General features: G+C 59.5%; 2 protein-coding genes across 3 annotated transcripts in view; both read left to right on the top strand.

Annotated features, from left to right (window-relative positions):
* Positions 1–3,487, top strand: part of PPP1R9B (protein phosphatase 1 regulatory subunit 9B) — a 16,486-nt gene extending 12,999 nt beyond the window's left edge. For both annotated transcript variants that reach the window (XM_044921902.1, XM_044921903.1), the window contains 3 exons: positions 1,009–1,238; positions 1,585–1,681; positions 1,881–3,487. In XM_044921902.1, coding sequence (XP_044777837.1) covers positions 1,009–1,238; positions 1,585–1,681; positions 1,881–1,934 — 381 coding nt within the window. In that variant the 3' untranslated portion in view covers positions 1,935–3,487. The remainder of the gene's footprint in view (positions 1–1,008; positions 1,239–1,584; positions 1,682–1,880) is intronic.
* Positions 3,488–7,193: 3,706 nt separating this feature from the next.
* Positions 7,194–15,854, top strand: part of SAMD14 (sterile alpha motif domain containing 14) — a 15,382-nt gene continuing 6,721 nt past the window's right edge. The window contains exons 1-2 of the mRNA XM_044921904.1: positions 7,194–7,288; positions 10,626–10,680. Of these exons, the coding sequence (XP_044777839.1) occupies positions 7,280–7,288; positions 10,626–10,680 (64 nt within the window). The 5' untranslated portion in view covers positions 7,194–7,279. The remainder of the gene's footprint in view (positions 7,289–10,625; positions 10,681–15,854) is intronic.

Below are 15,854 nucleotides of genomic sequence, written 5' to 3' on the forward strand. Positions count from 1 at the left end.
TGCCTTCCGAGCGCCCCGCACGGTTCCAGTCCCTGCAGTGCGCAGAGGCGGATTTACTCCCTGCCCTCGCGCGGCTTAGTGTGCACGCTGGTGTGTGTACCGTCATCAATGGACACGGGGCTCTGCAGGAGAGTGCGGGCTCGCTGAGCTCCTGGAGCAGGGGGGTGCGGGAGCGGCTGCTGCTGGAGGGAATCCCAGGAGACTTCTCTGGGGACGTGATACACTGAGCAGAGAGCGGAGGGGTGAGCTAGTGGGAAATAATGCGCCAACGGGGGAGGAGGTGGGGACGCTCTAAGCAGAGGGAACGGGGCAAGTCTGAGGGTCTGCAGGAAGGCCCTTGTGGCCGGGGCACAGACAGCAAGTGGCATCTGCAGCCAACGAGGTTGGAGGGGCAGGCAGGGGCTTGAGGCTGAGCGCTGGTGCAGCAGCGAGATCCTGGAAAGGAGGAATAGGTTTGTGCGGGTGGGGTCAGGTCTGGGGCACGGTGCCTGTGAGGAGCGGGGAGACAAGGCGGGCGAGGAGCCAGGATTGTTGACGCCACGGATACAGGGACTGGGCAGCAGGACCAGAGCTGCAGAGGGGACAGAGGGCGATGGTGACCCTCCCCTGGCCCGCTCTTTCACATCTACCATCTTACTGGAGCCCCATGAGCTTGGCAAGGCAGGGATCAGTCTCCTTTCACAGGTGGGAGGACTGAGGCTTAAGCCGGAAGTTGCCTCGCCCCAGGTCACAGAGCGAGTCACTGACCAACCTGGGCCTCTTGCCTGCTAGGAGCGTGGTGCGGTGTGGGGGCCCTGGCTGGGGGCTCCGCGGCTGAGCCCCCACCTCTTCCCTCTCCAGCTTTCAGTTCTCAGGCTCAGCCAACAGGAGTTAGCAGCTGGGGGGGGGGGGGGCAGGGGGCTGCAAATCTGCAGGAGTCATCCAGAGGCTGGCCCTGGTGCCAGGATTGGGGCGCCCCTCGGCTCCCTGTGGCCCCCACCAGTCCATGGCTGCTCCTTCCTCCCTCAGCTGCAGAGCCTAGAGCAGGAGAAGGGGCGGTGGCGGGTGGAGAAGGCCCAGCTGGAGCAGAGCGTGGAGGAGAACAAGGAGCGCATGGAGAAACTGGAGGGCTACTGGGGCGAGGCCCAGAGCCTGTGCCAGGCTGTGGACGAGCACCTGCGGGAGACCCAGGCCCAGTACCAGGCCCTGGAGCGCAAGTACAGCAAGGCCAAACGCCTCATCAAGGACTACCAGCAGAAGTACGTGGTCAGGGGGCTGGGAGTGGGGCTTCCTGGCCCGGGGAGGGCTGAGAGGCCGTTAGCGGCAGCTCTTCCCCTCCCCCCCCGCCCCCAAGCTGAGTAGGGAGGCAAGGAGCACAGAAGGTGGAGGGCCCCATGGTGGGGGTACCTGGGCTCAGAATGACTGGGCGCTGGAGCCAGCAGTCAGGCCCCAGAGGTTTTGGGAAGAGCTGGGGCCTCCCGACTTAAGGGAGAGGGACAGAGCTGCCCAGGTGGGCCTAAGGACAGAGCTGACGATCCTGAGACTCCTTGGATGGAAGTCAGACTACACACCCTTACCCACGGTCTGTCCCCTGCTGATCCCTAGGGAGATCGAGTTCCTGAAAAAGGAGACCGCACAGCGCCGGGTTCTGGAAGAGTCAGAGCTGGCTAGGAAGGAGGAGATGGATAAGCTCCTGGACAAGGTAGGCCCGGAGTGCCCTGGGGGCCGGTGCCTATAGAGGGGGCAGCAGGTAAGCTGCCTTCAGTACCTCCTCTGTGGATCCTGGAGGGAGAGAGGGAGTCATACTGCTGGCTCAGGGTCCTGTCCCCATTAGGGGGTCAGAAGGGGCAGGGCCCATGCCTGGTGTCCAGGCCTGACCCCCTCTCCCTTTTGTTTGCCAGATCTCAGAACTGGAAGGAAACCTGCAAACACTGAGGAATTCCAATTCTACTTAACAGGAATCATTCCTTGACCGGACAATAATTAATCCCCTCCCATTGTCCTCCCTCCCCTGTCCTCAATAATTCACCCCGCCCCCTACCAGCCTGGGGACAGGTGCCCCGACTTCCCCACTCTCCGCCCCGCCTCCCCCAGCTTCAGGGACCAGAGGGCCTGGGCAGACAGAGGTGGCTGGAAGGACGGCCTCCTTCTTGCCCTATGGGGCTGAGGCACAGAGGCCAAGGGATGCCGATGGTTGGCCTGGGTGGTGGATGGACACAAGGACCTGAGGACCATACTGCCAGACTTTACAACCTCCAGCCTTTGTCTCTGGACTGGAATGGGGCTGGGGGCTCTCCCAGCATCTCACCACCTGGAGGCTGCTCCCTGCCCACGGGGCTCCTAGGCGACCCCTGGGCCTCTTGACTTGAGATTCTACCTTCTTGGCCCTTTCCCTGTCCCCCATCATTGTGCTGTCTCTGTTGCATTCTGACCCTCCTGCTGGGAGGGGCTGCCTCCACACCTCCTCCCATCCTGGTCCCCCCACCCAGGAGGGACAGAGTCTACCCCTGAGCCTGGAGGCTGGGCCTGGCCCTGCACTGACTTCTCATGCATCCTTCGGGAAAAGGGGAGAGTCCAGGACACCTGGTCCCCAGCTCCCCCTTTCCTGGGGCAGCAGCCCTCAATTTTTCCTTGTGCCTCCCCACCCCCAGGTGCCAAATAGCCATAACCTCCTCCTGGAACTGTTCTGTGGCCTCTCTGGGCTCCAGGTTTCCTGGCCAAGCCTGGGAATGCCAGGGAAGAGAGGTCAGCTTAGGGGGCCTGGCTACAGAGTCCCTGGTCTTAGGCAAGGGGAACATTTCCCACTGGAGAGCCAGGCCCTGCCCTGCCCAGGGCCACACCTGGAAGCCTTGTACTAACATGGCAAATTCAGCCTCACTCCGCCCACACCCACAATTTTCCAAGGTTTTGACTGGAGGGCAAAATTTTACTACTACTCATCTTTTTGGAGACCAGGGCTGCCCTGCTGGCAGCCTGCTTTCTAAGTGAAATCCGCTCCGTTTCCCCACTTTAACCCCAAATTGGGGCTTGGACCAAGGGAGGTGAGGCCCCCCCCCCCCCCAGGTCCCTTCCCCTTTCAGGATCCATCTCTCATTTTGCCTCTTCCTCCTGTCCCTGCCCCAGACTGGATTTTTGTTCATTTTTTAAAAACAGACAGCCCCCATCACATCGTTTGGGCTTCTCGTCCCCTGTAAATAGACCACGCCATCGATCAGTATTTCTCGCCCCGCCCCCCCCCCCCCCCCCCAGACGTGCCCCTACCCCCTGAAAAAGCTGGCTGTCTCAGTGCCCGGGCCCACGCGCTTCGCCTCCGCCGCCGCAGATGGAGGGGGCGGGGCCAGGTGGGCGGGGCCTCGGGGCGCTTCCGGTTTCTCGGGCCGGCACCGCCCCTGCCCCGCCCCCCCGCAGGACTGCGTCTCTGTATATAATATATATATGTATGTATTGTTCCCGGTTTTGTACGGACCATGCCCTCTGTCAGGTCGTCCCCATAAAAGCAGCCCCCAGAGCCTCCCTGCCTGGTTTCTTGATTTGTGGGGGAGGGACAGGGTTGTTGGCCGGTGCCCCGAGGTCCCCTCCTACCGGTGCGGCCTTCACTGTGAGGATCCTTCTCATGGGGATCCTATATTCCAGCTTCCAGCAAACTCCCTCTTTGCCACCATTTCCCCCATCAGCACCCATGCTTTTTTACCCATTCCTCTTGGGCAGGGCTGGGGTTTCTAGAGAGTTCCTTAGCCCCATTGCATTTCCTTTTTAGGAGGCCTCTGACAGAGTTCAGAGGATGGGTTAGATAAGTGAGGATAAGGCGAACCGCAGGTCCCTTCCCTGAGAAGTCTACCCTCATGGGGATACTCAGCCTGTACTCTCACAAGGCACCCTACCTGAGGTACCTGAAGGATCAAAGGTCTCCTGGGGGTGGGAGGTGACACGTCGGAGCAGTTTTGTGCCTGGGGTCCTAGAAAATTTGAATAGCCCTAGCCCCTTGCTCTGTGCCAGGATGGTTGGGTGCTAACTCACCAGCTCTGATAGAATGGGTCTGGCAGTCCAGATGCCAGGGTTCTAAAGACAAGATTTGGTGAAGTCCCAGAGAGCGGAGAGAGCAGGGGGCAGTAGGACCAAGGCTCAGGCAGTCCCCGACACCAGCCTTGCCTTGCACTGGGTGCTGGTGTGTGCATGTGTGAGAGAACAGAAGCACAAGGCACTCGTGCAGGAGAGTGGCCTGGCCCCCAAGGGGATTGTCACATTCCCCTTTGCCCGAAGGAATGAAGTCCCAACATCAGGCTCTTTGTGGTCACTCTGATGGGTCGCTGACAGCACCTGAGATGACTGGCCTCTACCAGAACTCCAGGTGGCAGTCAGCACCTGAGACCGCCACTCCCTTGAGGATGGTTTTGTCACACAAGTCTCATGTCAAGCCAAATTCAGGCTTCCCACCCCTTCCTCTCAAAAATCCTAGTTCTACACTGCAGGGCCATAGAGCACCCATCCAGCCTGCCGCCCACTTGCGGGGTACCTGGAAACCTGGGGATAGTGACCATGCCTCTCAAGGCATCTTCTCTGGGTGGATCAACCTTGGGACGCTTCTGGGAAGAAAGATCCAAGTGGCTGAATCCCAAGATCAGAGACCACCAAACCACAAGGCCGCAGGTCATGGCTCCAGAGACAGAAGTCACTGAGGCCCTGCTTGGGAAACCTAGCCAAGAAATTCCAACAAGTGAAGTGGCCCGACCAACCTGGGTGGTTTGACTGGAGCTGTTTCTAGGGTGAGGTCCTGCTGTGCCCCCCCATCTGTCCTGTGTATTATGTGAGGGGCCTGTACCTCGTATATTCCAAAAGGTCGGCCAGGTGGTTCCCAGTGTCTAAGCCTGAGTATGTTGTACCGCGGGGGGGGGTGGGGGTGTTATGTGTGGCTTTCCTTTGAATTTCTCAGGCCTAAGATGTGACATGACCATGAGCTATGTCCACGTTTGGGGCTATGTCAAGTGGCCAGGGGTAGGCCCATGTGAGGCTTGTCACCTCAGCCCTGCCCTGTCATGGGCTCCATTCTTAGGAGCTTGAGCAGGTTTACCAGAACCCCAGCACTTGCCATAGGAGAGGGAAACCAAATGAAGGGCATTTTCTCAACTCCCGGAGATCAGGCATCACTAAGAACAGGGGGTCCTCCCAGGTCCTATAGCCTAGAAGACACCCTCCCACAGAACCTGTCCCTGCCCCCCAGCCCTGATGTTACATACCCATGATCTCCCTATTCCCTACAGGGCCTATATAACCAACCCTCCCCATCAGGTCTCACCAAATGCATGAAAACCATGTCCTCTTTCAAGACCCCAGACTTAGCCCTGTAGGATGTCACCCAGAGTCCCCACCACCTCCCCAGATCACCACAATCTGGCCAGCACATGGCTGCCAGCAGATTCTGAAGACACGCAGAGACGCCCAAACTCCCACAGATTTCTTAGGATACCTTCAGCCCTCAAAGCTTATTAATTCAGTCTTCACCCACAGCCCCAAAGACCATCCTGGCTCAACATGCCACCTCTCACAGCCTCTGTGACAACAGAAACTCCAGCCAGCCCTTGGGGAACTCTTTCCCCACAGGCTGCACACCTCCCCGCTGAGCTCTGGACCCCTCCATCCAACCTCACCATTTGCTCTTGAACAAACCACTTTCATTCTTTGAAGTCTCTTGTTTTCCCCTCTTAAAATGGGGGTAATAGAAACAACTAGGCTTATTGTGAGAGTGACATTGACAATCAGGGGAAAGTGCTTACTTAGTACAATGCCTGGACCCTGCGCCCTCACTGTATGGTAGCGTGTCGTTGATTAGTACAGTCTCCCGGGGCTGGCCTGCCTCAACCTCCAGCTCACCACTCCAAGTGTGATCTCATCCCCGCACTCCCCCACCCCCAGGATGCCAGCCTCAAGCCAAGGCCTCCTTCTCCCTCAGTGGCCAGCAGTCCCCAAATCTGGTCAATTTCTTCCATTCTGTATCCTGAATAGTGCTCAGCTTGATCTGTGATCTTCATGCCCACTGCCCTCATCACTCATCAGCCTCACCCCTGCCTCGGGCTGCCCTCGCCAATCCACTCTCCACAGAGGAGCCAAAGAGTTCTCCCTAAAAAGCAACTCTGAGCCCCTCACTCCTCTGTTACTTTCCCCAAGGGCTCCCAGGACAGACTGCAAGCCCTCCCTCCACCCCTGCACCTTCGCAGCCTCACTCCTCTTCCTCTCTCGCCCTCCACCCCCCAGCCCCACTAACACTTCTACCCAGCCCTGGCCTGCGGGGGTAGCCAACAGAGCACCTCCACCTGGAAGGCTCCCGAGTTACCGCCACCCTCACCCACCCCCAGGCCGCTCCGGCGTCCTCCGGTGCGCTGTCTCGGCGCCGCCTTAGTGTCCTCTGTGAACCGGGGCTCAGGGCACCCGGGCTTGTGAGGGCCTCCCCACTGCCCCGTTCCCCACCCCCGCCCCCGACAACGCCGCGAGCCCCCGACGCCTCGGCCCGGGCGGTTCTGTTCCCCGCGGTGCCCTCAGGCCTTGGCGCACACGATTGCTCGATGGAAGTCCAAAGACTGGATGACTCGGGAGCCCGCACAGACCTCGTAGAGGAGGCGGAAGCCCAGTGGGTCCAGAGGCGGGGCCGCTCCCACCCCCCGGACTTCCGCGGCCAGAGTAGTAGCGGCAAGTCGGAATCCCCTCGCCCGGCCGCCGCGCCGGGCCGCCTCCTCCCTCCCCTCCTGCCGCCTCCGCCCCCTCTCCCTCCCTCCCTCCCGCTCTTTGTCTCCCGGCGCCTGCCTCCCCGCCACGCGCCCCCCGCACCGCCCCTCCCCGGGAGACCCCCGCGGACGCGACGCGACGCGTGTCGGCCTGCCCGGCGGGGGGGCCTGCGGCCGGCGGGGCCCGGCGGGCGGCGGGGCGGGCGGGGAGGTGGTTCCCTCCCTCTCTCCCTCCCTCCTCCGTCGCTCACACGCACACACACAAACACGCGCACACACACGCGCGCACACACGCGTACACGCGCGCGCGCACGGAGCATCCTCCCGTCAGGGCTCTGGTCCAGCCCCGCCCGCGCCTCCCGCTCCCCGCAAACCCTCTCCTTCTCTCCCGCTCCCCCCCACATCCCCTCCGGCTCCCGGACCCTCGGCGCCCGCGCCCGCCCCTCTCCCGGGATGGAGCGGCTCGAGCCCGCCCGCAGCCCCCCGCGGCCGGGGTGACGGCCCCCCGCCCCTCCCCGCCTGGCCCGCGCCCGAGCACCATGGGCCTGAGGGGCTCCCGCGGCGCCGGACGCTGAAGATGATTGATGCTGGAGGTGAGGACCCCGACGTGGACGGGGAAGCAGAGCCGGGGTCACCGGGGCTCGCGGCGGGACCCAGAGTGGGGTCGGATAGGGCCTTTCTTCCCCATTCCTGGGGGGGGCGCGCGGAGCTGGGGTGCTGGGCTGCCGGGGGAGGGGGCGGAGATAGGATTTGTGTCCCTAATCCTCTCCCTCCCGGAGAAATTAATTTTAAAAAACTGGTGTGGGGGGAGGGGGAGAGGGCTTAACTCCTTCCTGCCCGGTGCGGAGTTGGACGGCTGGACCGGAGAGAAACTAGCCGCCCGGCCCGGACTGGGAGTGCGGTAGGTGCCCCGGCCTCCGCGGCGCTGGGAGCGCGGTTCCACTCGCCCGTCGCCGCATCCCAGGCCTAGGGGAGGGGGCCCCGCTTTCTCCAGCTCCCTGCTGCCCCCCTGCCCCCAGCCGCCCCTCCTGGCCTTTCCTTCCCGGTCTTTCCCAGTTGCACTTCTGTCTTGGTCTCTTTCTCCTCTTCCCCGGCCCCTTTCCTCTTGCCTGCTCCGCCGGGCCCGCCCCTCTCCCTACAGCCGCCCCTTGGCTCTCTCCTCGCAGCCCTCCCTGGGGCCTCACTCGCGGCGGGCCGGCCGGCCCGAGGGAGCTCGGCCTCCACCACCGCTTCCCCCGCCCCACTCAGCTCTTTCCTGCTCTTTCTTCCCTCTCCCTGCAGCTCTGTGGACAGTCTCCTCCAACCTGTCTGTCCCTGTTCCTTCTTCCCACTCCCCTCTGGGGCTTGTGCACCCTTTCTCTTTCTCCTTCCCTGGCTCTCAGGAAGCCTCCCTTACTCCCAGAGAAGAGTCAAAGGTCATAGGTGCTACTCCTCTGGGAACTGAAAGCTTTGGGAGGAAGGAGTGGCCTGGTAGCACCAGTGCCCAGACTGGGTCCAGGACAGGTTCATTTCCACCTTGTGGCAGTTCCTGGTTAAATGTGTGCCCATGAGTGTGTGTGTGGGGGGGGGGGGGTTCCAAAGCTCAGTTTTGGTGAGGGGGGCCTGGTGACCTCTTGGATGGCCTGCTTCCCAGAGTTCCCCATGGAACAGTGTAGGATGGGCCACCCATACACACCCCAGGGAGTTAGCGGTTGAGGGAGGGAAAGAAGCCATTTGTGCTGAATCAGGATGGATTAGGCACAGGTGTGAGCTGGAAGGCCCAGCCTACCTCAGAGGATACCTGGAAGAGGACTCTATCCACAAGAGGGTCTTCACCCCAGACTGGGACTTTGAATAAAGAACACATGGGATCTCCGTTCTCAGCTAATCTAAGAGAGGAGGCACCACTTCTGACCTCAGGGAGCCTCCATTCTATTGGGAGAGGCCCTTCTTATCTTCAGGGAGCCCCTAATCTGATGAGGAATACCCTTTCTTTTCCTCAGGGAGCTCCCATCTGATGCAGGGGAGATATGACCCATTTAGGGAATCAGTGAAGTATGAAAAACCCCTATTTCCCAGTGGTTGGGGAAGGGTGAATTTAGAAATTGTGTGGACAAATGGGAGGAAGAAGGGCTGTCTAGGACAAAATTCTGGAGGAGGGGGCAGCCTGGTCTTGGTCAGATGAGGCTTTGTGATTGAATGAGGGAAATTCGCTCATTCGTAGGGGCAGCCTCCCTTCCAAGATGGCCCTTCAGGCAGGAAGAGAGGTTCTAGAATTTCTTTGCTACTAGCACCCAGAGTTCAAGAATGGCAAGAGAGTTCTTGGAGGGCCCACGTCCCCTGGCCCCTTCTCATACCTCATTTCCTGCTTTCAGCCCCAAGCATCCATGGAACTTGGGGTGGAGATGGTTTAGAAGCTTCTCCCAATCCTAGACAGCAGGGCCAGCCCCCCTTCCTCTACTTTTCTCCCTTCTCCCCACAGGATCCTCTCCTCATGCGTACCCTCCAAAACTGCAGATCATCCCCCAGGATAGCGCTGGAGGGCAGGAGACAGGTGGGGGCTGAATTCTGCCTCTTATCTCCTGCACCTCAGTTTTCCCATCTGTAAAGTGGCGATACTAAGAATCTCAAGCCCATGCGGCTCAACCGTGAGATGATGTGTGTGTGATATCAGGAGAGGAATGTTGGAAAAGACTCCAGCAAGCATGAGGCCTAGCCTTCCCATGCCTGTCAAATGCATGTCTAGGCCAGTGCCCTGCCCTGCTCATGGGCACCTGAGTGTTAGCAGTCATTGGAGATCATGTCCCAGCCGTGCGGTGTGCCCCTGCTGCTGAGCTTCCCCCCGTCCCCTTGGCCAGTATTCCCCTTCCCCTCTAACCCCCAGGCTTTGGCTTAGGGCCACTGCCATCCTGCACCTGCTAGGAAGCCTGCCCGAACTGTTTCAGCTGCGTACGTCCCGCTTCCCCACCTGCCTCCCTTCTTGCTTCCCACCAAAAAGCAAAACCAAACCCCTACCCATCACACTTCCTGCCGGAACGTACTTGCATCACAGAGATTTGGCTGTCCACTGTTGTGCTGTGGGTACTCCTCATACCCTTCTGCATCTGTGAGTCTGTCTGGAACTGTGAGAACTGCGAGTTTGTCAAGAACAGGGGCCTTGCTGATGGTGCCAGCTTCCTGAACAGCTCATGTTCGGGAAGGCAGGTGGTGAGCACACCAGTGATGGGGGGTGGAGGGCAGGCAGGACTGGGTGATGGATGGGAAGACAGGTGGGTGGATAGTATGAACTGATGGATGCAGAGATGGGAGGATGGATGGATGGGCAAGTGGATGGATGGCTAAATAGGTGGGTAGGTACATGGATGGATGGATGGATGGATGGATGGATGGATGGATGGATGCAAGGACCTGGATTCTGCTCCTGATTTTGCCATTGGCTTGTTATGTGACCTTAAGCCAGTCATTCTCCCCTCTGTTTCTTTATTTGGAAAATGAGAGGATTGGATTTAATAATCTCTCAAGATTTCTCCGAGGGTTGCTGTTGGACAGTTTATGATGATCATTTTGAGGGAATGCTGATGATGGAAAGACCCCAGACATTGAAGTGTGTGTGTGTGGGTGGGGGGGAGTTCAGTGAGCCATGTGAATGCACACAGCAAATCAGCTTGGACCAAAATCCCAGGACTCAGCCTCTGTCTACACCCTGGATTTGCTTCTGCCCTTACTCTTTTACTTCTGCCTCCTGCCCCAACTCCCACTGTCTGGGGTATGGTTCAGACAATTTCTTTTCCAAGGGGCTGGAGGAAGAGTTCTAAGAGAAGGTGAGGGGCCAGAAGGCCAGGAGCAGGCAGCCAGGGGTAGCTCCCTTGTTTCCCTCCACGAACCTGAACCTCTGATCCATAGTCTCTCTCTCTCTCTCTCTCTCTCTCTGCCCTCCTCCGTTCTCCTCAGCTCTCTTGCGTCATGGCTTCTTCAAAGCTACGAGAACCTGCGGATGAGGTTTTTGGTAAGTTCTGTTTGCTCTAACTCTAAAGCCACTGGCACTGGGGGGTTCCCCCTGGGACTCTGGTGTGTGTCTTTGTGTGGGTGTGTGGGTGTGTGTGTATTGTGGCCTGGCAGCCTGAGTCTCTGTCATGACACTCTATGCCAATGACAACCACAACGATCAGGGTCTCCATTTAGGAAGCGCTGTCTCACTAGGCTGACACCCCATCCCACAATGTCGCTTACGCCCCACAATAAGGCCACAAGGTGTGCCCATTGTACGGACAAGGAGCCCAGGGCGCAGAGTGCCCGAGTGACTTGCTTTAAAGATCACGTGGCAGGTCAGTGGCAGAGCTGGGACTAGAAGTCCGGACTGGGCGGCTGTACACCTGAATCCCAGCCCAGGTGACAGCCATTGCCTCCACATCGCATGGTAACGGCCCTCAGCCTGCAGGGTGTGCGTGGAAATCAAATGCCCAGAACACAGAGCCTCAGTGGCCCCAGGCCCGCCCCAGCTCCGTACACCCCGGGGTGCATGCACACGCCTGCCTGCACCATCATGTACCCCCTGCGGTCTTTCTGTTGGGCGGTGTGGGGAAAGCCCCCCCTGACAGGGCAGAGTGCCCAGCATGCACCGGGGTGGAAAGGCTGGTTCCCAGCTGGATTTGGTGGAGGAGTCAGGAAGCAAGGGACGGGGAGGCTCCTGAGGACCATGGAGGGAGAGGGGGAGACAGCAGCCGTCGCCCGAAGCCCGTGGCATGTGCGCAGCCCTTGAGACTCTCACGTTGGTGTGCGCAGCCTCAAGGGGCTCCTGGCTTCTCCTTGTCTCTCCGTTCCCTCCCCTCCCCTCCTCCCTCTCCCCAGCTCACCCCCTTCTCCCCTGTGCGGCCATATGCCCCGGCAAAGCCAGGAATTGCTGCCTCCCGGCTCCTGGGAACGCTGTTTTTTCCCAGCCTCCCTGGGGCCCCATGGAATGGAGGGTTTGCCTCCGGGACTCCTCCAGCCTCCACTGCCTCTGGGCCTCAGACTCTAGGGTCTCACCATCTGCACCCAGGCCTGGCCTCACGGAAGTGAGCTCCCCCTCTCCTAGGCTTCTGGGCCTCCATTCCCACTCCCAACCCCAATGCTTCCTGTGTTCCTTCTCCCGGGACCTGCTGAGGACCTGCTGAGGTAGCTGGCCTTCTTGCCTGCTTCCTGATGTGAAAGGCAATGAAATATTCATGACTCGCCACTGCCCAGGGCTCGGGAGAGAAAGACAGAGCGACAGACCCGCACAGAGATGGAGGGAGGCCAGGGAGCCAAGTAGAGCAGGGACCAGAGGGGAGGCAGGCCCCACCTTGCCTCGAAAATACCTCAGCCCCCTAGGAGTTCCTTTGCTGCCTAGACCCTCCAAGGTAAGCCGCCCCGAAGTCCTGATGTGGCCCAGAGTCAGGAGAAGGGCCCTTCTCCCTGGCCCTGGGGGGCTGGGCACCCGCCGAGGGCTGGAGGTGGAGAGGGTGTTCCACAGCTCCCGGCCCCACCGCCCAGAACAGCGAGAACACTAGTCTGGGAGCCAGGAGGCCTGGATGCTGTCCTTCACTCCCTCTCCACCGCTGGCCAAACCTTTCCTCTCCGAGCCTCAGTTTCCCCACCTGTAAAATGCGGGGTTGGACTCACGAGTCACCCCCATCCCTGCCTCAGAGGAGGTGTGGCAGGCTTGATGGTTACACACTGAGCCTCAGGAGCCAGACTGCCTGTAACCCTGGCCCCTCTCTTCGGTGGGCAGATGCCCTGGGGCGGATTAAGGCTGCCCTGGGGATTCCTGGAGTCTCTTCCTCCTAGGGTTGTGGGGAGTTTAAATGAGCTAGTAATTGTGAAGCACTTAGAACGGGTGCCTAGCACAGTGAGAGCTCAGTAAGTATTAGCAATTATTGTTCTGTGGTTCGGTCCTCAATCCTTGCTGCTTGCAGATAATGCTTGGAGATGCTGTGTCGTGTCTTTGGGGAGCCGGGGACGGAGGAGGGCTCCCTCCCTCAGCTCAGCCGCAGGGCCTGGAAACACCAGAAGCAAAGCGGGGGCAGTGAAGGAGCTAGAGGAGCCGTGTCAAGGCTGGGGTCCCAAATAGCGGTCCTTTGACAGGACCTCTCCCCTCGCCAAGGCCCCACCGCTGCCCCAGGACATGTGCACAGGCTCTGTGGCGGTCCACCCTCCCCTGCCCCCGGGGGCCAGGCCAGTCCCCTCCCCTTGCAGGCGCCACTGGCCCACACCATCCCTTCTCCTTAGAAAGCTCCTTCTTGTTCTTCCTACAGCCTTGGCTCTCTCCTCAGCCTGGCTGCCTCATCTAAAATAGAGCCCCCAGCCCCTGCCCGTCTCTTTCTTCCCCTCCACAGATACCACGGAGCCCCTTCCGTGTGCCAGGCTCTGTGTGAGGCCCCAGGGAGACAGTCCCTGCCGTCGTGGGGCCTGAGTGCCAGGGCGGGGGCAAGCAGGGGACCGACCCTGGGGCACACAGGACCCATGATGAGGAACATGTCCTGGGGAGGAGTGCTCCTCAGAGGGGCGCGCGGTATGGATGTGACAGAGTGTGGGCATTAGCACTGCCCTGTGCCTTGAGGCCATCTCTGCCTGGCTGTGCCCTGGCTTGGGGGAGGGCCTGGTGAAGACCTGAGTAAGGCAGCTCAGTCCGAGGGAGAGGAGAGGCCACATTCCAGGGCTGGGAGGAAGGCAAATCAACAGAATGGTGTGTGCGGTTTTTTTGGTCATTAAAATCATATTTACTAAGCACCTACTATGTGCCAGACACCACCCTGGGTTAGAGCAGTGAACAAAATAGAGGAATGTCTGCCCTCACGGAGCTGACATTCTAACGAGTGGAGAGACAATAAACTAAGTAAGTAAAATATACAGCATGCCAGAGAATGACACATGACGTAGGGAAAAACCAGGTCGGGGTTCTGGGGGGAAACTGTACATTGAGTGGTCAGTAAGGTCCTCAGGGGTAGAAAGCGTTTAAGCAAAGGCCTGAAGGAGGCAAAGGACAGAACCCTGCAGAGATCTGTGGCAAGAGCCTTGCAGGAAAAGGGAAGAGGAAGTGCAAAGGCCCTGAGGTACAGTGAGGCTTGTGTGACGAAGAGCCAGGAGGCTAGGACGGCCCGAGAGGAGGGAGCAAGAGGGAGAGAAGTAGAAGCTCAGAGAGGTAAGAGGAGCACAGACTGAGTCTGGAAGGCCCCTGGGAGAACTTGGCACTTACTCTGTGTGAGATGGAAGTCCCCGGAGGGTTCTGAGCAGAGCAGTGACAAGGGCTGACATGTTTCATCAGGATCACTCTGGCTGCTGCGGTGTTGAAAATAGACTGTAAGTGGGAAAGGGAGGAAAAGGGAAGACCAGCCGGGAGGCTTTTGTAATAATTGAGGCAGGAGGTGATAGTGATCTAGACCAGGGAGGCTGTGTGTCCCCCTCTCCTCTCTCCTCCCCTGCCTTCCCCTCCTCTCCCCTCTCCCCCCTTCCTCTCCTCTTCTCCCTTGCTCCTCTGCTCTCTCTCCTCTCCCTCTCCGTGTGTAGGCACGCCTGGGCGCGCGTGCACACACACACACGCAGAGAAACAGCGATTTTATTGCGGGAAGGAAGAGTACAGGGATGGGCCTAATGCATTCCGCCGTGCATTCTGCTACTGTCACTCCGTGGTCATTGGGTCGTGGCCAGCCGTCCATCTCTCCCCACTCCTGTTCCCCGGGATTATTTTGAACCTAATCCAAGACATCGTACCACTTCACCATCAATATCTCAGCATGTCTACATACATTTCGAAGGTAGAGCTAACAGGAATTGTGGCTAGATGAGTGTGGAGGGTGGGAGGGAAAGAGAGTCAAGGGCGACTCCAGCGCTTGGCCTGAGCCGCGGGTGACATGGAGCGGCCAGTCACAGCTGGACACGGACGGCGAAGCTGCCCATGGCACATCCAAGGGGAGGGGGCCGGGAGGCGGCCGGACTCTTGAGCCAGCAGCTGGGGCTGGGGCTGGGGCTGGGGCTGGGGGTGAACTACAGCTCAGGGCTGTGTGCATCAGGTGGACAATGGGGCCTTTCATGGAGCCGAGGAGCAAAGGGGAAGCCGGCCTGAAGCAAGGTGGTGGGTTCATCCCGATAGATATTTGGGGGACCCGGGTGCCTTTGAGACGGCAAGTTCCCTGATGGGTGCTGAGGTGCCCGGGCTTGGAATTCAGGGAGGGCTCAGGGCTGAACCAATAGGTGAGAGTGAAGCCAGGCCAGCAACTGGGGTGGGTGGCTTAAGGGGTATCTGCCCACAAGAATAAGAGGAACAGGCAAGGCAGGGCCGGCATGAGGGGTGAGATGGCAGAACCCCAAGATCATGGGGCGGGGGGAGTGGGGAACAGAGGTCTTAACCCATTCTGAGGTCTGGGAAGAGCCTCTTCTGTATGGAGACCCCAAGCTTGGGGGACTTCATTTCCCGGGGGGAGCAAGTAAGAAGAGAAACTAGGAGCAGCAGGGTTTGTGCACGATCCATTGGGTTTGCCTACTCTTCTTCCATGTCTCCATCCCGCTTCAAGCCAGCCCCACACCACTGACCCCAGGATGGGAGAGGCAGGCCGCGTGGGGACTGGGGTTTTCTTGATGCTGCTGCTATGTTCCCGTCAGCAGGGCTGGGTCTGAGGGCAGCCCTGGGCATGGATGGCACAGCAAGCCAGGGTCCCAGCGCGGCCAGTCTCTGGAGCCACACTAGTCCGGCTCAGAGCCAGCCCGGACCGCCGCTAGCTGGTGGCTGCAGGCAAGAGACTGAACCTCTCTGAGCCTTAGTTGGCGCAGCTATAAAATGCGTAAAATGTGCATAGTAGCTGTCCCCAGCTCCCTGGGGTGTTTTGAGTAGATGAGGTGCTGTATGAACATTCTGGCACATAGTAGGCACTTCTTTTTAAAGATTTTATTTATTTATTTGACAGAGAGAGACACAGCGAGAGAGGGAACACAAGCAGGGAGAGTGGGAGAGGGAGATGCAGGCTTCCCGCTGAGCAGGGAGCCCGATGTTGAGCTCGATCCCAGGACCCTGGAATCATGACCTGAGCCGAAGGCAGACGCTTAACGACTGAGCCACCCAGGCGCCCTAGTAGGCGCTTCTTAAATGGTAGCTCTTATTACCATGATTGGTCTGAACTCATCCCCAGCCCTCCTCTCCACAGACCTACCCTCCAGGTGCCTGGAAGG

The sequence above is a fragment of the Neomonachus schauinslandi genome, chromosome 15 (genome assembly GCF_002201575.2).
Source record: "Neomonachus schauinslandi chromosome 15, ASM220157v2, whole genome shotgun sequence".
Taxonomy (NCBI): domain Eukaryota; kingdom Metazoa; phylum Chordata; class Mammalia; order Carnivora; family Phocidae; genus Neomonachus; species Neomonachus schauinslandi.